Genomic DNA, 25,779 nt, shown 5'->3' with positions numbered 1-25,779 from the left:
ATCCCTAGTGATGGAGCCTCTATGTCTGGCCTTGGTTGCTCTGAAGCCCTGCTCCCAGATGGAACAAAAGGTATGTTAATCAAGAGTAATTGAGAAACCAAAGGGCTATCAGGCCTCTGACCACCATTTGGTGCCATCCTCAGTGGTTCCTGAAGGGGAGGGGGGAGAGTTTATCAGAGGTCAGAAGCTGGTTTAATATTGTCAAGCTGGTTTATGTCCAGCAATAATTTTGACTTCCAGCACTCATGACAGTCATCCTCTGTCACTCCCTTAATTCCCTTATTGTTGATGTGCGCTCCCCCCCCCACCCCGCCAAAACCCTGAAAGCAAAACTGGCAAGGGATACCAGGCTGTGAGACAGCTTTGGGATAAATAAATATTTATGTTTTAAAATGGTTAACAAAATTGTTGCTATTTCATAACAAACATTTATGTGCCTGTGTTGATATTTGATATTTTACACATTGATAATTTAGATGTTTATATTTCTAAAATGGATGCTCTTGCCACACGTAACCAACACAGAACTGGAGACGACCCAACTTGGATATTTCAATTTCATCCTTTCTAAATTGCCGCTCTGTGGGGTCCTTTAACTAAGCTGCAGTAAAAGCTTGAGATTTAATTTTATTGCGGAGGGGGGTGTTGGTGGGTGGACAGTGGGTGTTTCTGAGCTAATCAGCTAGTGCAGCTACATTACTGCGTGCTAACTGATTAGCGCAGGATTAGTGCGTGAACCCTTACTGCTTACAAAATTAGCGCATGGCTATTAATGGAAAAAAATAGAAAATTGGCTATTTCACTGCTGCGGTAAAAATGGTCTTAGTGCAAGAAAAAAACCTACATAAGGGACTTTCTGACATAGTTAAATAAACCCTCTATATTTCTTTATAGAATGTGCATCTTGCTGCCCTATTAACCTAGGTGCCATGTTATAAAACTAACCTCCACGTATAGAATCAAACTATCAATAATATGTAAAGTGGAGGAGTAACCTACAGATTAAAGCACTGGGCTTGTAACAAGGGGCAAGTCACTTCACCCTATGTTGCCTCAGGTACAAACATAGGACTAGATTTACTAATATAATGTAATTTAACACATGTTATTTAAAACTAGTCCCATTATTTTCAGTGCTGCCCTTTTCCTAATAACTCGCATTAATCATAATTACACATGCTAAATATAAATTAATATTCATTAACGCATAAATGCCCATTAAAACCCATTGCCCTTAGACTGTAAGTCCACTGGGGTTAGGAAAATACCTGCTGCAACTGAATGCAATGCCTCATCTACAATCTCATTCAAAAAGGAGGTGGTCTGTAAAAAAAATAACTTTTCTCTCTCTCGCAGGATCTCATCTGCAGCAGGGGGAGATTTTGGTTCACTGATATGCAGGAAGGATAGTCTGCAACAGGCATCCACTCTCTAGCTACAAAAGGAGACTAATCCTCCCCCTGCTCTTCCCCAAGTTTCCAAAGGAGCTTTCAAATTTGGACATGATTTTATTTATAACTCACTTTTCATTTTAAAATCTACTGGCTTGGTCACAGAATACTGCTGCATTAAGTCCTTAATATAATTTGTGAATGGACGTGTGCTCTGGTGCCAAAGCTGGCTGTCATACAAGGGGACTGTAGAGTGATCTCAAAACATTTTATCACTATTAGGTGTCTGGGCATGAATGAGCATTGCAGTTACAACACAGCTTCTGCAGTTCTCCTGCTGAACAGCAGAGGCCACTGGAGGAAAATCACTGGAGACTCAGGACCTAGATGAAAAAAAATGGAACTTCTAATTTGTATAGGTCCAATGATTTCTACCTGAAATCCATATTGACCATTTTTTCAGGCATTTGCCCACTAGTGATGTTTACTGAATCAAATCACCATCATACAATCATTGAAAGGTTGGAGAAAAAGGCAAAATTCTCGATGCAATTGCAATTATTTCACTCAGAGACCTTGAAATAAAAAATGCATGAGTACATTTCAACTGAAATCAAAACTTTTTGTGCTATGTCCCGTGGCTGTCCTCCTTCTCCCCCTCCCATCCCCAAACCAAGGGAGCTCCAACTTCTTTTCTTTCTCCATCTGTCCCTCCCTCCCCCCCCCATGAAGTCCCCCCAGACCCCAGGGCTACCAAGAGGGGGAGCTGGGGGTAAGATTTCCCCAGGCCCAGCCTCCAAGGGGGGCCTGGCGCCAATAAGGCTTCTAGTGGCAGGCAGGCAAGCACACAGGCAGAAGGTTCTGCACCCTTGGTCTGTCTCTCTTCTACTCCTGTGTGCCGGGACCCGGGTTATTGCGTTAATGCAGCTCTGCCACCACAGGCCCTTCTTCCTGCCTCATCCTGTATCCTATTGTGTGAAGTACTTCCTGTTTCCGCATAGGCGGGAGGGGATGCAGCAGTATAGAGGACCTATGGCGGCAGAGCTGCGTTAGCACAATAACCCAGGTTCCAGCACACAGGAGAGAGACAGACCGAGGGAGAAAACACACACGGTAAGTGATTGGGGGGAGGGGGGCTGCAGCAGCGGTGGCCTGGTGGGGGGGCAGCAGTGACAGCGGCGACCCGGTGTGGGCAGCAGTGGCAGCAAGCCCGGTGGAGGGGGGGGGCAGCTCTGCCCTGGGCCTGGCTTTGTCTCTTGGCGGCCCTGCCGGACCCACTCATAGGCAGCTGTCGCCCTTCCCCAGACCTATCTTACCACCCTGGCAGGAGTGATCTCCAGTTAATCCTGACCATACTGTCCACAGTCAAAATATTTGCTGCAACTTCCAGTTAATTGAAAGCTTCTCCCTCCTTGAGATTTTGATAATTATACTCAACAATCATGACCATCCCAAACACTACTTCCCCATGAACAGTCCTTCACTGAGGAGGATTTGGGTGGGATACCGGTGTCAGAAATGGTATTCGAAGCTGACGAGTCGGAGAAACTTTATGAATTCTCAGTAAACCTGGAGGATGTAATGGGGCAGTTCTACAAACTGAACAGTAGCAAATCTCCTGGACTGGATGGTATTTATCCCAGAGTACTGATAGAACTGAAAAATGAACTTGCGGAGTTATTGTTAGTAATATGTAATTTATCCTTAAAATCGAGCGTGGCACCAGAAGATTGGAGAGTGGCCAATGTAACGCCGATATTTTTAAAATGTTCTAGAGGAGATCCGGGAAATTATAGACCGGTGAGTCTGACATCGGTGCCGGGCAAAATGGTAGAGACTATTATAAAGAACAAAATTACAGAGCATATTCAAAAGCATGGATTAATGAGACAAATCTAACATGGATTTAGTGAAGGGAAATCTTGCCTCACCAATTTACTACACTTATTTGAAGGGGTGAACAAACATGTGGATAAAGGTGAGCCTGTTGATATTGTGTATCTATGTTTTCAAAAACATTTGACAAAGTACCTCATGAAAGACTCCAGAGGAAATTGGAGAGTCATGGAATAGGAGGTAATGTTCTATTGTGGATTAAAAACTGGTTAAAAGATAGAAAACAGAGAGTAGGGTTAAATGGTCAGTATTCTCAATGGAGAAGCGTAGTTAGTGGGGGTTCCCCATGGGTCTGTGCTAGGACCGCTGTTTTTTACATATTTATAAATGACCTAGAGATGGGAGTAACTAGTGAGGTAATTAAATTTGCTGATGACACAAAGTTATTCAAAGTCGTTAAATCGCGGGAAGATTGTGAAAAATTACAAGAGGACCTAACGAGACTGGGAGACTGGGCGTCTAAATGGCAGATGACATTTAATGTGAGCAAGTGCAAAGTGATGAATGTGGGAAAGAGGAACCCGAATTATAGCTACGTCATGCAAGTTTCCACGTTAGGAGTCACAGACTAAGAAAGGGATCTAGGTGTCATCGTTGATGATACGTTGAAACCTTCTGCTCAGTGTGCTACTGCGGCTAAGAAAGCAAATTCAATGTTAGGTATTATTAGGAAAGGAATGGAAAACAAAAATGAGGATGTTATAATGCCTTTGTATTGCACCATGGTGCGAACGCACCTCGAATACTGTGTTCAATTCTGGTTGCCGTATCTAAAAAAAGATATAGTGGAATTAGAAAAGGTGCAGAGAAGGGCGATGAAAATGATAAAGGGGATGGGACGGCTTCCCTATGAGGAAAGGCTAAAGCGGCTAGGGCTCTTCAGCTTGGAGAAAAGGCATCTGAGGGGAGATATGATAGAGGTCTATAAAATAATGAGTGGAGTGGAATGGGTAGATGTGAAGCGTCTGTTTACGCTTTCCAAAAATACTAGGACTAGGGGGCATGCGATGAAGCTGCAATGTAGTAAATTTAAAACAAATCAGAGAAAATGTTTCTTCACTCAACATGTAATTAAACTCTGGAATTCGTTGCCAGAAAATGTGGTAAAGGCGGTTAGCTTAGCAGAGTTTAAAAAGGTTTGGACGGTTTCCTAAAGAAAAAAGTCCATATTCCATTATTAAATGGACTTGGGGAAAATCCACTATTTCTGGGATAAGCAGTATAGAATGTTTTGTACTTTTTTTGGATCTTGCCAGGTATTTGTGATCTGGATTGGCCACTGTTGGAAACAGAATGCTGGGCTTAATGGACCTTTGGTCTTTCCTAGTATGGCAATATTTATTTTCAATTAGTTTATATCTTTTCATTGATAGCTCAAGGCAAGTTAGATTTAGGTACAATAGGTATTTCCCTGTCTCTGAAGGTGAAGCGACTTGCTCAGAGCTGCCAGAAGTGCCAGCAGGATTTGAACTCTTGGTTCTTAGCCCACTGCTCTAGCCAGTAGGCCACTCCATGTGAGAGGTTGTACTTGCTTTTATCCTAGATATATTTTTAATTACAGTGATTTGAGGGAGTAAGGTTTTGTTCCACAAGTTATTAAACTCTATCTCCCTAAGTAGCTGTGCTTTGGTTGTTCAGCCCATCCTGTAATTGAGATAGCTGAATGAAGTGAAGTGATCTTTTTCATACCTGCATGGCCTCCAGTGCTTCCTTCAGCTGCTGCTTCTCTGGTCGATCAGTAGAATGGCTCAAGAGTTCCTGAAAGTATCCAAACCAGAATCTTCAGGCAAATACTTCAGGCTTCAGCAACCCTGTTACTAAGAATTACTGCAGGATACCTTGAGCAAAGGGCCATGAGGCAAGCCAGAGCTAAGGAGCCATACACACCATGCTACTACTACTAGTACTACATATCATTTCTATAGTGCTACTAGACGTATGCAGTGCTGTAAAGCCTACCTACCCAAAGAAATAGCAGACAGATCCCAGGGAAGTAACCAGAGAGAAGGAATTGTCTGAGGGGCCGATGCACAAAACTGTAAGGAACAGTGCTAGAAAAATACCGGCTCAGTACCGAGTCAGGTTTACTGACCAATGCTCAACACTAACAGCGTGCAATATGCATGATGTTAGTTTTGAGCATTGGTCAGTAAGAGTCCAAGCATTCCTGGCGCATGCCTAAAAGAATTATGCAGTAGGTGCAGCTCTTGTGTGTATGCCTAAGGATGTTTGGACCCCTCCTGATCCTGCCCCCCCCTAAGTCCTACACCTCCCAGTTTCCTGGAGCAGCTCCCTGATGGTCCAGTGGACCCCTCCCAACCACTCCCACCTAAAAAAAAAATCCCTGTCAGTCCAGTGGACATCCTCCTGCCCCCCCTGCAGAACATCGTCAGAGGCCGGAGGCCCCCCTACCACCCATCACCCTAAGAACCTCATCGGTGGTCTGGTGGACCACCAACCCGACACAGTGGGCCCCTGGTATGACTGGACCAGGCTGGGCTGAACCCCCCTAGTGGCCACTAAAAGCCCTGGAGGTCTAGCGGGATTCCCCTCCAGCCTCCCCCCAGACCCTTCCACATACCTTAACGAAGGAGGCAGGAGGACAGATGTTAAAGGGAATGAGTTTTTTGGATCTTAGTGGGGAACTTCAAGAGGAGCTGCCATACTTGTACTAAGAACTTAACATGACTAAAGAATAAAACTGCTAGCAAAAGTACTAAAGTCTGTTATTTCAAGTGTCTCTCTAAGAGCATGTTAAAGAGAAATAATCACAGTTCCTGAGAACTGAGGCCATCCCTCTTCAGTCACCAGAGGTGTGCCTGAAGGACTTGCAACAAGCTCACCCCACCAGCAGGGGGTGACAATACACCATTTGTCTCTCATCAACTGCAAGTTCAGAACTAATGAACTTATGATTGGCACAAACCTTAGGGTGCATTCATTAACTACATTAATAAATTCATTAATTCCATTTGTTCTGTCATTTAGGAAGAGACTGCCAAGCTTATTTCTTTGTTGAGAATTGGATTCTATTTCCTTCTGTCTTCTCTTCTGGGGTGCCACTGATTAGTTAGAGACCATAGAAAATGGCTGTTAAAAAGCTGCATGCAGGTATATACATGTTTAAAAAAAAGCATGCTGCAATTATAAGACTATAGGTATTCCTGGGGACACAGTGTGGGCAGAACTGTTACATACTGTATGCATATATTTATAAATATGTTTTTCGCAAATTTGTGCAATGTGATTAGTGCACTACTGGGGTTTATTATAGGACTCTCTTTTTAAAGGCATATAAATGTCTACTTTGCCTTTATAAAAATGGCATAAAATGGATGGATTCTTTTAACATTTCACATAGGCATCCTGGTGTGCAATTACCCTTCTGTTTTACTAATCACACTGCTTAAGTTCTTGGCAGCACCATAGATCACCATGCTGTGACTGTACATTGGCAGTGGTATGGCTTGCAGTGCTATGACTGTACACTGGTAGCTGTGACTGTACGTTGGCAGCACTTCAGCCTATAATGTGTCTGCAGGCTTATAGCTCTGTTGGCATAAACACTAATGTTGACACTGTTGCCATGTATGAGCTTCATATAGGATTTAGGACTTCATGTGATGCACTCTGCATGCTAGGTTATCCGGGCAGGCATTGCTTGTGCTGAGACAGGCATTGCAAGAGAAAGTGAAAGGACTGGCTTATTTGGACAGTGTCTTAGAAAGCCCTGCTCATTCAATGGGGGAAGGGAACAACAAACCCAGAACATCAAGACAAAGAAGAGGGTAGAAGGGCCAGGTTTGAAATACTGCAGTGTGTATGAAGCAGGTATCCCGCTCTCTTCTTTCTGTATCCAAATGGGCTCTGTATTTGTGGCACATCGGTGCGCCACTGGATCCAACAAAGAAGTGAGGTGTAAAGATCCAGCACAATTGAAAACAAACAAGATCCTCTACATCTAACAAGTAAAAACAAAGCCCGTACTTCATTTGTATACCAAGCAGGGCTGCCGAGAGGGGGGGGTGGGGTGGGGCAAAATTCCCCGGGTCTGGGCCTTCAAGGGGGGCCTGGCGCCGGGGTCTCTCTCTCTCTCCTGATCCTGATGAGACCCGGTTGATCGTGTCCCGATAGGCGCAGGAGGGAGGATCTGGAGGAACAGACACAGCAGGCTGCTCTTCTTCACAGTCTGCCGCATTGCCTTCCCCTGGGGCTGCTTTTCCGCTCAGGCCGCACATGCAAAACCTGAAAGAAAAAGAAGTCGCAGGGGAAGGCCATGCAGCAGAAGGAAGAACAGCAGTGTGGAGGACAAACTCCTCTGTTGGCGGGGCCTTGGGATCCCTGCCAGCCAAGGTAGTTAACGGTTTCGGCGGGCGGCAGCAGCAATCGGGGGGGGGGGGGGCACCAGGGTGGCGACAGCAATAGCAATGGGGGGCAGTAGTGGCAATGACAATCCTGGGGGGTGGCCTGGCGGTGGACACAATCCCAGGAGGGGGACCCTGCGGCAGCCTTGCCCCAGGCCCAGCTCAATCTCTCGGCGGCCCTGATACCATGGCCTGTTTCTGTATTATCCTTCTTGAATTCTATTTATTCCCCTAATTATATAAAGGATGTAACAACGTTATTGCACCTTTAGCAAGAGATGATACTTCAGGACGCGCTGCATGGGCACCACTAATAAATCCTGCAGCTTGAACTTGCCTTCCTGTACCTTCAGTGTGCATTCCTATGGAGAGAGAAGGGAGAAATAAAAATACCATCCCAAACCAGACAGGAAAGGGGCACTCAGGGGGTGCCCTGCTTCTTTTAGTGACTTCTGCAGACCTCAATGGCATCCAAGTTGCTCATTCACCAAACCAGGACATAATAACCCTTCTGGTATCAGTAAAAGGACATTGAGGCATATTTTCAAAGCACTTTGGGAGGCTAAGTTCCATAGGTTTCTATGGAACTTTGGGAGGCTAAGTGCTTTGAAAATGAGCCTCATTACCACCTAAAATCCCCTGCCACTCTATCTGTGCATGGAAGCAGAGAAACACAGAGCTAGAGAATAAAACAAAGGACTCCTCAAAAGGGGGCTACAGGTTAGAGCAGATTCAGAGATAAGGAACTGCAATTTTTTCTAGTATGCTGTTAAGATTTTGTGATGATTCTAGGGGAAGTCGCTGTTCTGCTATAGGTGCTGCAGGGCACATTGGTTTTTCCAATACATATACCAGTGATAGGACAGTAACAGAAATTATTGTAAAAAAAAAAAAAAAAAACAGCCAGTGGTTGAAATAAGATTTTGTTCACTATGGGGGTAATTCTAAAAAGGTTACTGAAATTTATTTATTTATTTATTGGGATTTATTAACCACCTTTATGAAGAGATTCACCCAAGGCGGTGTACAGCAGGTACAGTTTATCATAACACAATTTTGTTAATAGCATAACAATGACCAAGTATAAGCATAAGTACAATAAATGAGATAAACCTGAAAACAGCAAATTGAAATCTAATAATAGGACCACCATGAAACAGGATCAAATATATTACATTATATTACAGTTCTGTCTTATATTCTGCAAAAGCCTTCACCATTCAATGTGGATTACACCAAAAAAAAGCCAGAACAATTTGTCCAGGATAACAATACAGCATTCATTAAACAGTATTAACACACATATTTCTTAAACAGAAAAGTTTTAAGTTGCTTACGAAAACTTAGATATACTCTCTGAGAACACACTAAAATAGGAACAGAATTCCACACTAATGCGGCTTGATAAGACAGAGATGAGGATAGTTTCTAAAAATCTAATCGAACTTACTGATGGAAATCTTACTAAAATCTGACCCTGAAATAGTTGTCTCTCCAGAAGGAGAAAAAAACCAAAACAACCAAATAAGATGATGAATTTCTATATACAGACCAAAAAAAACAAGGTACATAATTTAAAATAAACCCTTGCCATCACTGGTAACCAATGAAGTTTATAGAAATATGGTTTTATTGATCCATCCAGTTTGAGCAAAAATATCACCCTTATTGCTAGGTTTTGAACTGACTGTAATTTCTTCAATATGAAATTAATATTGAAGAAATTACAGTCAGTTCAATCAATCTCTGAAAGCAGCAATAGTTGTACCACAAGCTTAACAGATGATAATTCAAAATATGTACATTTAACAGCACTGAAATTCAAATAACACAGATGTTGCATAATACTAATAAAACATCTAATACGCATACATTAGAACATTTAAATAACATAGCTATGATACTAATGCTTCTCTACAGTACAGCTTACCATACAGCTGAGAGGCCAAGTGCAGATACAGAATAAAATTAATAAAAATTAGAAGTTAATGTATCTGGGTTTAAAAAAGGTTTGGACAAGTTCCTGGAGGAAAAGTCCACAGTTTGCTATTGAGAGAGAAATGGTGAAAGCCACTGCTGTCCCTGGGATTGGTAGCATGGATCTTGCTACTATTTGGGATTCTGTCAAGGTACTTGTGACCTGAATTGCCCACTGTTGGAAGCAGGATACTGGGCTACATGGACCATCAGTCTGCCCCAGTATGGCTATTCTTATGTCCTTAAAATGTAAGTAAAAAAAGTCAGCAAATAATCAGATTCTCTTCTATCTCTAGATTGAAACACACATCTCAACACAACGGTTCAAACTGGGTGTAGCTCACACTTGAAACATCCCAGTGCAAGAACTGAGGCATGTATGAACAGGAAGGCAGAAGATTTATACTAGGATACAGGGTCGGATTTAGGCATAGGCCACCAAATTTTGAAGGCACCAAATACCCTATGCATATGGTGCGTCAAAAGGGTACCACTCTGGCACTATGCCCTTCATTTAGTTTTCTTCTAGATCTCCCATTTTTAGGATCTCTCATACTTCCCTACACCTCTATCTGTGGTATGGGATATCTGGTCTTGTCTGTGTTTTAGTCATAGCAGAATGGTTGAGGTAATGAACTAGAAAATGGGTTCTACTTGTACATTTGAATTCTGCAGACTACAGTCTGTTTTCATGAAGAAGTGGAACCTGTGCAGAATGCCAGATTCAAATGTAGCCATCTTTTTGGGCAGACTGGATGGACTGTGCAGGTCTTTATATGTCAGCATTTACTATGGGCATTTTTACAAAGGCGCACTGAAAAATGGCCTGCATTAGTGTAGATGCATGTTTTGGGTGCGCACAGAATCATTTTTCAGCAAACCTGTAAAAAAAATGTCTTTTTAAATTTTTGCCGAAAATGGACGTGCGGCAAAATGAAAATTGCCGTGCATCCATTTTGGGTCTGAGATCTTACTGCCAGCCGATGACCTAGTGGTAACGTCTCATGAGGTAACCGGGCATGTCAAATGCCACTTGGCACACATCCAATACACGCGTCCAAAAATAAAAATTTTCAGTCGCGTGTATCAGACACGCGCCAAAAATGAAATCACCGAAACAGCCGCTCGGTAGCCGGGCGCTAACCCCATTTTGGCGCATGTAGGCGCTTACGCAGCTTAGCAAAAGGGCCCCTCTGTTACCAAAATCTTAATCCAGAGTTGATAAAAGTAGCAGCATTCCTCAGTAAAGCAAGAACTTGTAACATTCTCTCCTCATTACACTGGTTAATAGAAACACAATCCTCTTCTTTCTGAACTATCTAATTTTATTTTGGTAGATTTTTACTTATTTCATAACTTTAAAAAATTGTTTTAATAGTATGTTGATGACATTTTTGTCAACTGTACACTGCTTTGGCTAAATTGAAAAATTAATAAAGGTGGTAATAGAAATGTTTAATTAAAGTTCCTCATTAGCTGAAACAATTTCAGAGCTCCCATTGAGTTTGACAAAGTCTAGGAGGTCTTTGGTATTGCATAGAGACATTGAAACCACATTTCTCATATTCAGTTACCTCTACTTTCAGTCTAACATCCTCTCGGCTTCCTATAAGACTGTCCAAGGTTTTCTGTGCATATTCCATGTGGCTGCAGTACTCTCCATAAATCAGGAGCCTGAAGGAGGAAAAGATCATAAATTTAATAGGGAACTTTTGCTAATGATTATTACTTGTTAGGAACTTTCACCCAATCTCTTTGCTTAAAAAACTCAGACAGATCCGACTGTTTTACTCTGCACGCTTTAGCATTTCCAAAATTCATTTAGATTTGATATACAGCACCATCAGCAATCTTTCTGAGCAGTTTACAATAACAAACCATAACAGTCAGGAAAGAAAACCACAATAACTAATAGGAAAGGGAAACAAGGCAGCATGGAAAGGAAAAGAGACAGGGAGATCAAAGTGTGAAGAAATAAATACAGATCAAGATAAAGACAGAGGTGAAATGAAGAATGCAGAATATTGGGTCAGACAAACTCCAACTGAGCCACACTGCGGCACAGCATATCAATCAGGAAAAGCCTTTAAATAGATCTTCAACCCTGTCTTAAGCTTATCCAACAACAATTCCAGTCGAATGTGCAGAGGAAGCTCATTCCAAAGATGAGGGCCCATAGTGCGAAAAAGTCATTTCCGAAGAGTTTCTGGGCGTATACAGGTGACAGCAGGCACTATGAGTTGGTTATGTTGAGACGACCAAAGATGGTGGTTAGGGAGGTAAGGAGTCAAGAACCGTGCAAGGTAACCTGGAATGCCTGTTGTCCTTACTTTTAATGATCAGGAGAAGTATTTTATAAATAGGGTGATAAAAGATTGACAACCAATGCTCATAACAATAAAAGGGGGTAATATGAGTATGAGTAATAGTAATGAGACCAAGTGCAGAGATTTGCACCAGCTGGAGACGGGGAAGCTCTGATGCTCAGGATCCAATCAGAAGAGAGTTACAATAGTCCAGATGTGATATTATCATAGAGATTACTACAATTTGGAAAAGTTAAAATTTGAGATTTTACTACTGAAATTGCTGCTGAAGGACTTCACTACTGCTAGATCAAATGCAATTTGTGGAAACAAGATTTCACTACTGAAATCGCTGCTGAAGGAGGATTTCACACAGAAGACTCGTGAATAAGCTGAGAAGGCTGAACTTAGGACCCAAACTGATGAAAAGGATTGGAAACTGGTTGACCAACAGGCGGCAGAGGGTGGTGGTAAATGGAATTTGCTTGGAGAAAAAAAGAGATGAGTGCCTTAGCAAACAGTGCTGGAGCCGATTCTGTTTAATATATTTCTGAGAGACATTGTTGAAGTGTTAGAAGGAAAAGTTTGCCTTTTTGCAGATGACACGAAGATAGCCAATACAGTGGATACCCTGGAGACAGAAGAAACCATGATAAGGGATCTCCAAACATTAGAAGAATGGTCGAGGATCTGGCAGTTAAAATTTAAAGTGAAAATCTATCAATTCTAGTATATATTATACTTACATAGTATGCATGCGGCAGTACACTGAAAGAAATACACATTTAAGCATTCACAAAAAAGTGAAGTAAAAAGCTTCACTAAAGCCACTCAGCCAACCAAAGTTATAAGGAATGAGCATGGCTCACCATCACAGGACTGAAAAAAACTCTACTTAGGTAGAGTGCCCAAAAGAAATGTTCAAAAACTCAACCAGTGTGACAAACGCATGTAAAACCCACAGGAGATACGAGAACAGCTTAGGTTAATGTTTAAACCAGTTCAATTCAGTCCAATATCATAGTTATAATCCACTTAGCTTCTTCTCAAATGTTCAGCTCGACCAGCATGTCCAATAATCAAAATATGGCTATTCTTGTTCTTAACTTACTTAACATTTCTAAAGCGCTACTAGGGTTATGCAGCGCTGTACAGTTTAACAAAGAAGGATAGTCCCTGCTCAAAGGAGCTTACAATCTAAAGGACGAAATGTAAAGTTGGGGCAGTCTAGATATCCTGAATGGAGGTATAATGGTTATGTGCCAAAGGCGACATTGAAGAGGTAGGCTTTGAGTAAGGATTTGAAGATGGGCAGCGAGGGGGCTTGGCATATGGGCTCAGGGAGTTTATTCCACGCATAGGGTGAGGCGAGGCAGAAAGGGCGGAGTCTGGAGTTGGCGGTGGTGGAGAAGGGTACTGAGAGGAGGGATTTGTCCTGTGAGCAGAGGTTACAGGTAGGAGCGTAAGGAGAGATGAGGGTAGAGAGGTAATGAGGGGCTGCAGATCGAGTGCATTTGTAGGTAAGTAGGAGAAGCTTGAACTGTATGCGGTACCAGCCATTGGTTGCTGCATACAAATAGGGTTGTGCTTTATGCAGTTCCATTTATGCAATTACCCTGGACACTTAAGTGCTGAATATTGGCACTTAACCAGCCAAGTGCTGACGTTGCCCTCGGAACATCTCCAAAATAGCCAGCTTTCACTCTGCCAATTACATTCTGTCTGTAGATATTTTGATCAATCTACATTTCATTCCCTTGTTCTGTCACTTCTTAGGACTAGATTGGATTACTATAATATCTCATACTTACGTTGCTCACGATCAAATAAAATTTTAAAAATACTCCAGAATACAGCTATTAAACTCATCTGCCATGCACACAAGCTTGATAGCCGAAATTGGGTGGTGGAGCCGGTGGGGGGAAGAGGGGTTGGTGGTTGGGAGGCGAAGATAGTGGTGGGCAGACTTATACGGTCTGTGCCAGATCTGGTGGTGGGAGGCGGGACTGGTAGTTTGGAGGCGGGGAATAGTGCTGGGCAGATTTATACGGTCTGTGCCAGAGCCGGTGGTGGGAGGCGTGGCTGGTGGTTGGGAGGAGAGGATAGTGCTGGGCAGACTTATACGGTCTGTGCCCTGAAAAAGACAGGTACAAATCAAGGTAAGGTATACACATGAGTTTATCTTGTTGGGCAGACTGGATGGACCGTGCAGGTATTTTTCTGCCGTCATCTACTATGTTACTATGTTTTTTCTCCACTGTTACAAAATTCCACTGGCCTCCCACTGCACAGAGCATTATCTTTAAGTTGCACACTCTTACCTTTAAAGCACATACAGTAGGACTTCCAGATTACCTTGCCACCCTGACCATTCCTTACTCTTCTGCTCGTCTCCTTCGCTCTATTAATGATCACAGATTGGTTCTCCCTAACCCTAAATCAGTTGTTAGAATTCACTCATCATTCATCACCAGCTTTCTTTTTTGCTGCTCCTTTCTTTTGGAATTCCCTCACTCTTCCAGTTCAGGTTGAATACTCTTGTAAGAATTTCAAGACAGCTTTAAAAACTTGGCTTTTTAAAGAGACTTTTTCATTAGAATAACCAAGGGGTCCTTTTATAAAGGCACGCTAGCATTTTTAGCGTGTGTTAAAAATAAGCATATGTAAACACTAGAGACGTCCATATATTCCTATGGGCATCTCTAGCATTTAGCACATGTTAATCATTAGCGTGCACTAAAAACGCTACCATGCCTTTGTAAAAGACCTCCTAAGTCATTTGGAGTTTGCGTAATTTGCCACTATTTCGTACATGCCTTCCGTCCCCTTCCTGACATGCCGACTTCTAGTTCCCTTCGCTTCCATCCCCTTCTGGTCCCCTCTTTTCCCCTTTGGTTATTTCTGTCTTGCTATGAGTAACCTGGTATGTTTGCTTTACCCTCTTTCCTATTGAATTTTGTAGTTCTTTTCTACACTGTTATTTGCTTGCTTTTTACTGGATTGTAAACCACCCAGTTCTGCGAGTCAGCTTGGGCGATACAGCAAGTTTTAGGGGTCCCTTTATAAAGCTGTGGCAAAAAGGGGCCTACGCTGGTATTGCTGCATTTTTGATGCACACCGAGTCCCCCTTTTACCGCAGCGGGTAAAAGGCAGGGTATCGGTTTTTTTATGGATGTACGGGAAATGAAGCACTTGCTGCATGCCCATTTTGGGTAGGGGCACTTACCACCACCCACTGAGGTAAGGGCTCCCGTGCTACCCCGGCTGCTCTCCTTAAAGAAGGAGGAGGGTAAACATGTCTACCTTTGGAAATCCTTCCTTTTGAAAACTGCCCACAATTCAACCAAAAATGCATTCTAAATCTCAGCTTCTTTGCTATCTCTGAAGGCTTATCAGCTGCATCCACACAGCGACCTTTACACAGCACTGAGACATGAAATGCTGAAACAATTTCCAGAAGCTCGCATAAGAAATGAATAGACTATTTTGAATCTATAAGATAGGCTGCTGCTGTAATCTTCCACCAGCACCACTGAGCGCAGCTCCTGAATGACAGCTCTTTCTGGGGACTAAAATAATCTCTTTGCTACTCTAATTTACAGTCTAAATTCTGAGTAAAACCATGTTTCACAATCCCAAATGCAGAATGTAAGAGAAGAAAAATAAAACTGTGCCAAGTTAGCAGGGAAAGAGGCTTCCATTTAGTTTTTCTCCATCCAGGTTTTCTGGCACCAGTAGGGATGTGGTGTACATAGAGAAGCCTCAAATAAATCCTAAAGCAGTCTTATTCGAGGCTCTGAACCAAAAGCTGGTATTTCAAGCCACAAACAGACCAAGATTCTTCTAAGGTCATTTTCAGACCCAGGGAAGAGATTACACAAAAGTAAACAATTGTTTGATTTTTTTAAACATTTTTTTTTAGGTAGGAGTGGGGATAACAGCCACTTGCATACTGCCAGTGCTTCCCATTATTTTCTCTGGCCTCTTGTTTACAAACCTGTTTTTGTAATCTGTCCATGCAAAGGAAAACTACAGTTAAAATGGACAAACATAAAAATACTTAAAATATACAAATATATTATATTGTTTGGAAAAAAGAAGTTAAGTACATTTTATGGTTATTTATGCTGTGGGTCCATCATTTTTTAGTCTTGTATAACTATCTTATGGTCAAATTTAATCTATTATTATTGTCAACTTCCTTCTCTTCTAATTTCTTTCCATTTTGGAATGACATAAGTAGGGCACAAGAAAGAATCTGGGCTAAGTCTAGAACCTAAACACCCGAACCCTGCAACACAACAAAACTTGTACCAGAAAAGGACAATTAATTCTTCCTCCTCAACCACCTAAGACACTCTTGAACTTTAACGCAATTACCACTATGTATTTCTGATACCGGAACTGGCATTCACCATCACAGTACTATGTAAGCCACATTGAGCCTGCAAATAGGTGGGAAAATGTAGGCTACAAATGCAACAACATAGTAACATAGTAGATGACGGCAGAAAAAGACCTGCATGGTCCAACCAGTCTGCCCAACAAGATAAACTCATATGTGCTACTTTTTGTGTATACCTTACCTTGATTTGTATCTGTCATTTTCAGGGCATAGACCGTATAAGTCTGCCCGGAACTATCCCTGCCTCCCAACCACCGGCTCTGGGACAGACTGTATAAGTCTGCCCAGCAATATCCTCGCCTCCCAACCACCAGCCCCACCTCCTCCCACCACCGGCTCTGCCACCTAATCTCAGCTAAGCTTCTGAGGATCCATTCCCTTGGAACAGGATTCCTTTATGTTTATCCCACGCATGTTTGAATTCTGTTACCGATTTCCTCTCCACCACCTCCCGCGGGAGAGCATTCCAAGCATCCACAACTCTCTCCGTGAAAAAATACTTCCTGACATTTTTCTTGAGTCTGCCCCCCTTCAGTCTCGTATCGTGCCCTCTAATTCTACCGCCTTCCCATCTCCGGAAAAGGTTCATTTGCGGATTAATACCTTTCAGATATTTGAACGTCTGTATCATATCACCCCTGTTTCTCCTTTCCTCCAGGGTATACATGTTCAGGTCAGCAAGTCTCTCCTCATACATCTTGTAACGCAAATCCCGTACCATTCTCATAGCTTTTCTTTGCACTGATTCAATTCTTTTTACATCCTTAGCAAGATACGGCCTCCAGAACTGAACACAATACTCCAGGTGGGGCCTCACCAACGACTTATACAGGGGCATTAAAACCTCTTTTCTTCTGCTGGTCACTCCCCTCTCTATACAACCTAGCAACCTTCTACTTACGGCCACCACCTTGTCACACTGTCACACTTACGGCCCTTAGCAGCACCTGAAGCAGTTCCAGCATGCACATCTGCTCCCCAGTGCACAGTACCCATACCCTCTGATTTCTTGCCTGTCGCTTACTAGCTAGTGCCGGAACAGAGCCCCCAGAGGCAGACAAGGAACCCCCCAAATAGGAAGGCACCTTAGAGACCTGCCTAGAGACCCTAGCACTCTTCACGGAACAGCCACCCTTTAAAGCTGCCCAAGAACAGGGAGGCTGAGACTCAATGGTCTTGTGACCCCTCTTAGGAGCCATGATAGAACTGGCAGTGCAGAAAAAATGCCCCTCACAACGCACTCACCACTATCACACCCCAAAACAACCCACCAACTTCCCAGTCTCTCCCAAAACAACCCACCAAAAATTACCTCCCCCCCATAAATTGGTTGACCACTATAGCACTGCAAACCAACCTGACTTTAGGACTCTGCAAACACCCATGCGATGCAACGCTAACACTGCAACTCCAAAACAGGCAGGGCTTTAGGACTCAGAGAACACCCGGCCAACGCTCCCCAGCCATCACAAACCGCCGCAAGATCCCCCAGCCTAGCACACAAGCCAGCTTATAATCGAAAGAGAAAAACGCCTATATTTTGACCCAAATCGGGAGATGGGTGTGTTTCTCGCAAAGGCGCCCAAATCGGTATAATCGAAAGCCGATTTTGGGCGTTTCCAACTGCACTCCGTCACGGAAATGAATAAAGTTGACTGGGGTGTGTCGGAGGCGTGGTGGAGGCGGGACTGGGGCATGGTTATCAGCCGAGGAGAGATGGGCGTCTTTAGCTGATAATCGAAAAAAAGGGCGTTTTTACCACGATTTTGGGTCACTTTTTTTGGACCCTTTTTTTTCACAAACAAGTCCCAAAAAAGTGCCCCAACTGCCCAGATGACCACTGGAGGGAATCGGGGATGACCTCTCTGGACTCCCCCAGTGGTCACTAACCCCCTCCCACAAAAGAAAACCCACTTTAAAAACTTTTTTTCCAGCCTCTATGCCAGCCTCAAATGCCGTACCCACCTCCATGACAGCAGAATGTGTTCTATCTTCTGACAGCCTTTCCCTGGTTCTGATGTGGCTCTCAGGTGCACTACAGGGTCACATCAGCATTGCATTGTGGTGGGTGTAGGGTATTGGGCTCCTTGATTTCATTAGCTTGTGTTACAGTCTCACAATGTTGGTAGTTGGTAGAGGCTGTTCTCCCATGGTGCTTTCCCCCCTGCCTACTGGGTCAGAGTGTATCCAGTTTTGTTTCCGGTAGTCCATGAGGTAGTGGCCATTTTTGTAAGCCAGTTTTAGATCCCTTCCATGTGTTAGCCACGTTAGAGAACTTAGTTCGTCCCTTGAATGTGGCTGAAAGAGGGCACTGTACAGCATTCTGCCAGCTCTGACCTACTGCTAATCTCAGTACCAGGGAGACTCTTTGCCAGTGGGGCACAACCTCTGATCTGCAGTTAACTGTGAGTAAACATGCTTATTCCAATAAAGGACATTTTCGGAGAGATTAGTCTTTAGGTGTAAACCGGTGTGTCAATGTTATACAGCAGTAACAAGTCCTAGAGGCCTGCGTGTATGCAGGTCCCTGGAGCACTTTTAGTGGGTACTGCAGTGCACTTCAGCCAGGTGGACCCAGGCCTATCCCCCCCCTACCTGTAACAGTTATGCTGGTAAATGGGAGCCCTCCAAAACCCACTGTACCCACATGTAGGTGCCCCCTTCACCCCTAAGAGCTATGGTAGTGTTGTACATTTGTGGGTAATGGGTTTTGGGGGAGGGGGGTTGGGAGCTCAGCAACCGTGGTAAGGGAGCACAATGCATGTGGGAGCTTTTTCTGAAGTCCACCGCACTGACCTAGGGTGTCCTGGCATATCAGGAGGGCCAGTGTACTACGAATCCTGGCCCCTCCCACAACCAAATTTTGACCTGGGCGTTTTTTGTTTCCATTATCGCTAAAAAAAACAAACACCCAGCTCAAAAACGTCCATTTTTTCGAAAATACGGTTCGGTCCGCCCCTTCACGGACCCATTCTCGGAGATAAACGCCCATGGAGATAGGTGTTTGCGTTCGATTATGCCCCTCCATGCGCTCCAACAACCACAGAGCCTAGGAAGACAAAAGGGAGAGACCGCATAGGGAAAACCAACTCGCGGTAAGACCACACCCGCTACCCGGAACAAAGAGAAAGAAAACAATCCCTGAGGCACCAGGCAAGAATAAAACTAAATTCCTTGAGGTACCACAGCATGCACAAAACCCCCCACTCCCATCCACCTAGTCTTGCGACAACAAAGGGAGCCCACTCAAACTTCCACTAACTCCTCTTTCTCCTGTGTTCCCACTGGCCCCTTTTACAACCTGAAACGACATGGGATCTTCAGCTTGGAGAAAAGACAGCTGAGGGGAGATATCATAGAGGTATATAAAATATTGAGTGGCGTGGAATGGGTAGATGTGAATCGCGTGTTTACTCTTTCCCAAAAATACAAGGGCTAGGGGGCATGCAATGAAGCTACAAAGTAGTAAATTTAAATTGAATCAGAGAAAATATTTCTTCACTCAATGTGTAATTAAACTTTGGAATTTATTGCCAGAGAATGTGGTAAAAGCAGTTAGCTTAGCAGGGTTTAAAAAAAAGGTTTGGCTAGCTTCCTAAAAGTCCATAAGCCATTATTAAAATGGACTTGGGAAAATCCACTGCTTATTTCTGGAATAGGCAGCATAAAATGTACAGTGCTGTTTTGGGATTTTGCCAGGTACTTGTGACCTGGATTGGCCACTGTTCGAAACAGGATATTGGCCTTGATGGACCCTCGGCCTGTCCCAGTATAGCAACACTTATGTACTTATGCACTTATGAAATCCTCCCCCTCCTCTACCAATGCCCATCCTTTGCTTGCCGTTCCTAACTCCCTGCAAACTCCGCTTTCGGGTGGCTTAGCCATGTTATTCTACTTCGGCATCAAATCTGGGGTAGCTCTTTATTGGCATAATGCAGGAAACTTTCATTTTCAAAATCCACAGTTTCTTTTCTATGAAAATTTCCTAAGAAAAACATGTTCATATACAGTTGCACATCTTTTTTGTGTGGGTACTTTTTTCAGCTAAACAACATACATACATTTGAAAATACCAAAGTCCTAATCCTTTGCCCAGGATTACTCCCACAGAATGTGAGTGAAAGTGCACAGTTATGCCATCTTGAGCAATTTTTTACCCATCTATATGGGGGTCAGTTTCATACAGCTGATTTCCATGGGTATAAAGCTTTTACCTGCAGAAATCACTCTGAAAATTGCTTGTTATTTTTGAGCTTTATTTAAAATGCATAATAGCAAAAATGTTTGGTGTTTAGATTCAAAATACAGAAGGCAAAGTCAGTTTCTATTGCTGATTTAAAATTTGTCACGTGCATCAGAAAGACTGAAAAGAATCTAAAACCTCCAGAAAAGGAGAGATGCCAGAGTGGACCCACCCCCACAGTCCAGTTTCCTCTCTCAGACCATAACAAACAACCACCACAGAGGCAGAGTAAAAGGACTCATACCCTTCCAAGAACACATGACCTTGGAAGCTGCCAGGGAAGAAGGCACTATCAAAAACAAAAGAGAAGGCAGGAGAGGTGAAATGCATGGATTTTATTTTGTACAGCTGTTCGGAGCTACTATTATTAAAGAAAAAAAAAGTAAAAAGACAGTGTAAGGGGAAATTGAATGAGTGAGCATCAGTGTGCTATGATCTACATCTATATCAAACTGCTTAGATTTTATTTAGTCCAGCTGCTCCCAGCTACTACTGTTAAAGTTAAAAAAAAAAAAAAAAAAAGTGTACAGGGGAAGTGAATGAACAAGCACCAGTGTGCTAAGATCTCTATATCAAATTCATTTCTACTTGCTCCTGTTCCCTAGTGACACCCAATAGCTTTCTGTATCTTGATAAGGCAGCGTGCAATCAGCTGATGCTACTTGCCCATTCACAAACAGACATGGCAGATGCTGAAGCACACTCATCCATCTCAAGACCAGCATCTCTGGGAAGCCCTGATGATTCAACCCCAGCTGAGTAGCTGAATGAAATGATTTATGGTAGTCTTAGTAACTGATGAAGCTGTACTCCATACTGATTACTCTTCTGGCACTCCTTGGTGTCTGAGGGAGACAGTAGATGACAGTAATCAACCTGCCTGGGCCCGGCTGCTAAACACAAGCACTAATTCAAGTTCTGTCTGCAAGTGCACACCTACAGATGTTTCAAGTGTTTTGGCTTGGATTCTGCACCATAGAGGAAGAATCTTACTACCCAAAGACAACATGAGAGCCAGCCTCAAAGAAATCAAGACACACAGGCTAGCATGGCCTAGGCAATCACACAACACAGGATACTGCCAGGTAGGTACCAGGAACCCTCTTACCTCTTTCAATTTTCCTTGGGTATCCTAAAAACACAAATTCCTCAGAGCCGGGATGAGTCAGCAGTATAGTCTCCCTATAAAGGAGGCCCCCAAAGTACTTTTACTCATTTCAATGGTTTGGAGTAGTTATTTTGAGGTTTCTGAGGTTCCTTTGTTCTCCTTACAGTTCAAAATGCAGGTCCCTTCATCTATTGCACACAAACATACAGTGCTACTGTATTCCAGAACTCTTTGGAAGAAGATCACCGACATTACAAAAATCTCAAATGAAATTAAAATAATTTAAGGCAAATAGCCAAGTCAACAATTTTGCTGTCTTAATAATGCATGTGTACTCAGTCCATCTCAACTACCTGTTCTTGCTTTCAAGTGTTTGGGAATATGTATCGGTGTTTTTTAAGCATATAATATTTAATATGTAACAATAATTTACTTTCAAATCGGAGCTATTAAGGGAAGATGAAATTGTTAAAATTGATTTAATTTTGTACCAAACTAAAGACCAGAAAGTGTTGATTTGTGGATATAAATATCTTATATGTAAAATATTATCTAATTGTGAATTGCAGTGTTAACATAAATTACTAGTGCCAAGGCCTGCACGATGTAATTTACTTGCAAGCTTATTTTCAAAAAAGGACGCCCATTTTTCAACACAAATCGGAAGATGGGTGTCCTTCTTCCAGGATCGCCCAAATCGGCATAATCAAAAGCCGATTTTAGGCGTCCTCAACTGCTTTCCGTCGCGGGGATGACCAAAGTTCCCGGGGGCATGTCGGAGGCGTACTGAAGGCGGGACTTGGGTGTGCCTAACACATGGGCGTCCTCGACCCATAATCAAAAAAAAGGGCGTCCCTGATGAGCACTTGGATGACTTTACTTGGTCCTTTTTTTTGTTACGACCAAGCTACGAAAAGGTGCCCGAACTGACCAGATGACCACCGGAGGGAATTGAGGATGACCTCCCCTTACTCCCAACAGTGGTCACTAACCCCCTTCCACCCTCAAAAAACATCTTTCAAAATATTTTGTGCCAGCCTCTATGCCAGCCTCAAATGTTATACTCAGGTCCATCGCAACAGTATGCAGGTCCCTGGAGCAGTTTTAGTGGGTGTAGTGCACTTCAGGCAAGCGGACCTGAGCCCATCCCCCCCACCTGTTATACTTGTGGTGGTAAATGTGAGCCCTCCAAAACCCACTGTACCCACATCTAGGTGCCCCCTTCACCCGTAAGGACTATGGTAGTGGTGTACAGTTGTGGGTAGTGGGTTTGGGGGGGAAGTTGGGGGGCTCAGCACACAAGGGAGCTACGTACCTGGGAGCAATTTATGAAGTCCACTGCAGTGCCCCCTAGGGTGCCCGGCTGGTGTCCTGGCATGTCAGGGGGACCAGTGCACTACGAATGCTGGCTCCTCCCACAACCAAAGGGCTTGCATTTGGTTGTTTCTGAGATGGGCGTCCTTAGTTTCCATTATCGCCGAAAATCAGAAAAGACCAGGTCTAAGGATGACCATCTCTAGGGACAACCTAAATGTCAAGACATGGGCGTTTCGTTTCAATAATATGGTCGAAACAAAAGATGGACGACCATCTTGTTTCGATAATATGGGTTTCCCCGCCCCTTCGCCGGGACATCCTGTGAGGACGTCCTCAGGAAAACTTGGGTGCCCCTTTTCGATTATGCCCCTCTTGGGGTCCAAATGGCCTTATGTATTAAGAAATACATTGACTGAGTTAAGCTAGTAGATGAAATAGGGCAATTGATGATACTAAAAACTTTGGACCAGTCTTCATCATTACCTTTCCATTGTGTATCAAGAAACCAGAAGAATAGCCAGGTTGAGGTATCAGGGGGAGCAGAGAGTGGAAAAATAGGCGCTGGCACCGTCAGAAGTCCATTTGGGGGAGCGGCTGCTCCCCTGGCAACCCACCTAGCTATACTTGTTAGAACACCTGGGCCTAAATCCAGCAAGCAAACAAGACCATAGCTGCACCCAGTATAAAAATCCTAAACTAGAGATATTATATTTCTCCATAAGTTGATAAAAAGTCAAAAGGGTATCCTTATGATAAATATCCAATTTCCAAATGCCTTTTAATTACCAAGCAGGCCAATATAGAATTATACCATAAAGGTGTACTCAAGGGAATCGACTTATGAGTTGTAAGGGTTGAGTCAAGAACATGGTGTTATGTCCCTCACCTGTTCGACGCTCCTCCCGGTTAAGTCATTCCACAGCTCCGTCCAAAAGGGACAAGGTTCAATCTTAGGAGGGTCTGTTTCAGTTTCCTAAGTCTGGCAGCCGTCATCCGGCTTGGAGCAAGAGCAGCAGCCATCTTGGCTAGCTCAGGAGGGGGCAGCCATCTTGTCTAAACGAGAACAGGAAGGAACTCCATATCTGGTCTTGGGAGGATCTCCTATGGGGGCTGCCATGTTGGATTCACCTGAGTTTGGTTTGCTCTGATTGCTTCACTATTTAAAGCACTGCCTCCAGGCCTTCATTGCTTTGGCCTCAATTGTTCTGAGGAGTTGCTGTCGGAGTGCTGTTCGTCGGCTATCTTCTGTTCCTGATTTTCTGTGTACCGGACTTTGGCTAGTTTCTTGGATTTCACTTGTTTGCTGCCTGCCTTGACCCTGGACTGATTTTTGACTATTCTGGTTCTGGACTATGTGTGTTTCCTGCCATCCTGGTCAGCGGCTGTGCAACTCTCGGTGAACGGTGGTCGCTTCCCAGGTGAAGCTAGGGGTTGTCTGGCTGCCTGACCGAGTACGGCATCACTTCATCTCAGCCGTGCTCAGTCGGGGCACAGGGGCTCACTACTACCAGGACACAACTGTAGGCCGAAGCCATGAGTTCGCCAGACGGTTCCGAGCTTCCTAAGCTGGCTCAAGCGGTACAGGAGCAGCAAGCACAAATAGCACGATTGTCCTGTGTGCTGCAGAACATCTGCAATCAACTTCCAGCAGTCCAGCAGCAGGCCGCTACGGGTCCACCAGGATCTATAGCAGAGGCTTCCACTGCACGCCTGCGTCTCCCGGAGCCACCGCATTTTGATGGGACCCCGGCAGCCTGCAGGTGGTTCCTTAATCAATGTCAGATCTTGTTTGAATTACAGCCAGAGGCTTTTCCATCTGACAGAATTAAAGTAACTTATATAATTTCCCTGCTGTCCGGCCCGCACTGGCTTGGGCGTCTCCATTGTGGGAACAGTAGAGTCCGATACTGATTAACCTGGAGGAGTTCTTACGACAGTTCAGGATGGTGTTCGACGTACCTGGCCGATCTTCTTCTGCCTCGGGAGAACTGCTGCGGATTCAGCAGGGCTCCGGGTCGGTCGGGGCGTACGCCATCCGGTTTCGCACACTGGCCGCAGCACTCCGGTGGAACCAGGAGGCATTAACGGCCTTCTTCTGGCAAGGACTGGAAAGGCAAATCAAGGATGAGCTGGCTGGCCGAGAGATTCCGGCCACTCTGGACGGCCTTATTGCTCTCTGCACAAGGATTGACATCCGGTACCAGGAGCGAGCCCTGGAAAGGGGCATGTCGCGGTCAGGGCAGAGATCCAGAGGTCCGTCTCGTCATCCAGAAGCGCCTGGGTCCCATGAGGAGGGTTCGGAAGGAACCAAGGAGGAACCCATGATAATGGCCGGCCATCGTCTGTCCAAGAAGGAGAGGGTCCACCGTCTCCAGAATCGGCTATGTCTGTATTGTGGGCAGGACGGTCATTTCACGTGTACCTGCCCAAACAAGACTGGGAAGTCGGGAAACGCTCTGGCCCAAGCCCTATGAAGGGGGTGGCTCTGGGCCGGTTGTCTGCCCTTCCCGACCAGTTGTCTCCGTCCCTGTACTACTCCAAGGTGAAGGAGGCCAGGTTCATGCTCAGGCCTTACTGGACTCTGGGGCCGGAGAGAATTTTATCAATGCTGTCCCAGCTGGGTGGCTCCACGGTACCCTCCCAACCGGAGCTCCGAGTGACGTCCATCCAGGGGGAGAGTCTTCCTCAGACCATCACCCGAATCACCGTGCCTCTGCGTTTGCAGGTAGGGGCACTTCATCAGGAAAATATTCAGTTCCTGGTCCTCAC

General features: G+C 44.2%; 1 protein-coding gene across 2 annotated transcripts in view; it reads right to left on the bottom strand.

The window, feature by feature from the left end:
* Window positions 1–25,779, bottom strand: part of VAV2 (vav guanine nucleotide exchange factor 2) — a 362,905-nt gene that overhangs the window by 47,405 nt on the left and 289,721 nt on the right. For both annotated transcript variants that reach the window (XM_030207689.1, XM_030207690.1), the window contains exons 9-11: window positions 11,203–11,302; window positions 7,918–8,013; window positions 4,977–5,045 (exon numbers count right to left, since the gene is read on the bottom strand). In XM_030207689.1, coding sequence (XP_030063549.1) covers window positions 4,977–5,045; window positions 7,918–8,013; window positions 11,203–11,302 — 265 coding nt within the window. The remainder of the gene's footprint in view (window positions 1–4,976; window positions 5,046–7,917; window positions 8,014–11,202; window positions 11,303–25,779) is intronic.

Source organism: Microcaecilia unicolor, chromosome 6, assembly GCF_901765095.1.
Source record: "Microcaecilia unicolor chromosome 6, aMicUni1.1, whole genome shotgun sequence".
NCBI classification, from domain to species: Eukaryota; Metazoa; Chordata; class Amphibia; order Gymnophiona; family Siphonopidae; genus Microcaecilia; species Microcaecilia unicolor.
The sequence above is the reverse complement of the archived record's forward strand: the minus strand, read 5'-3'. Positions and strand labels throughout refer to the sequence as shown.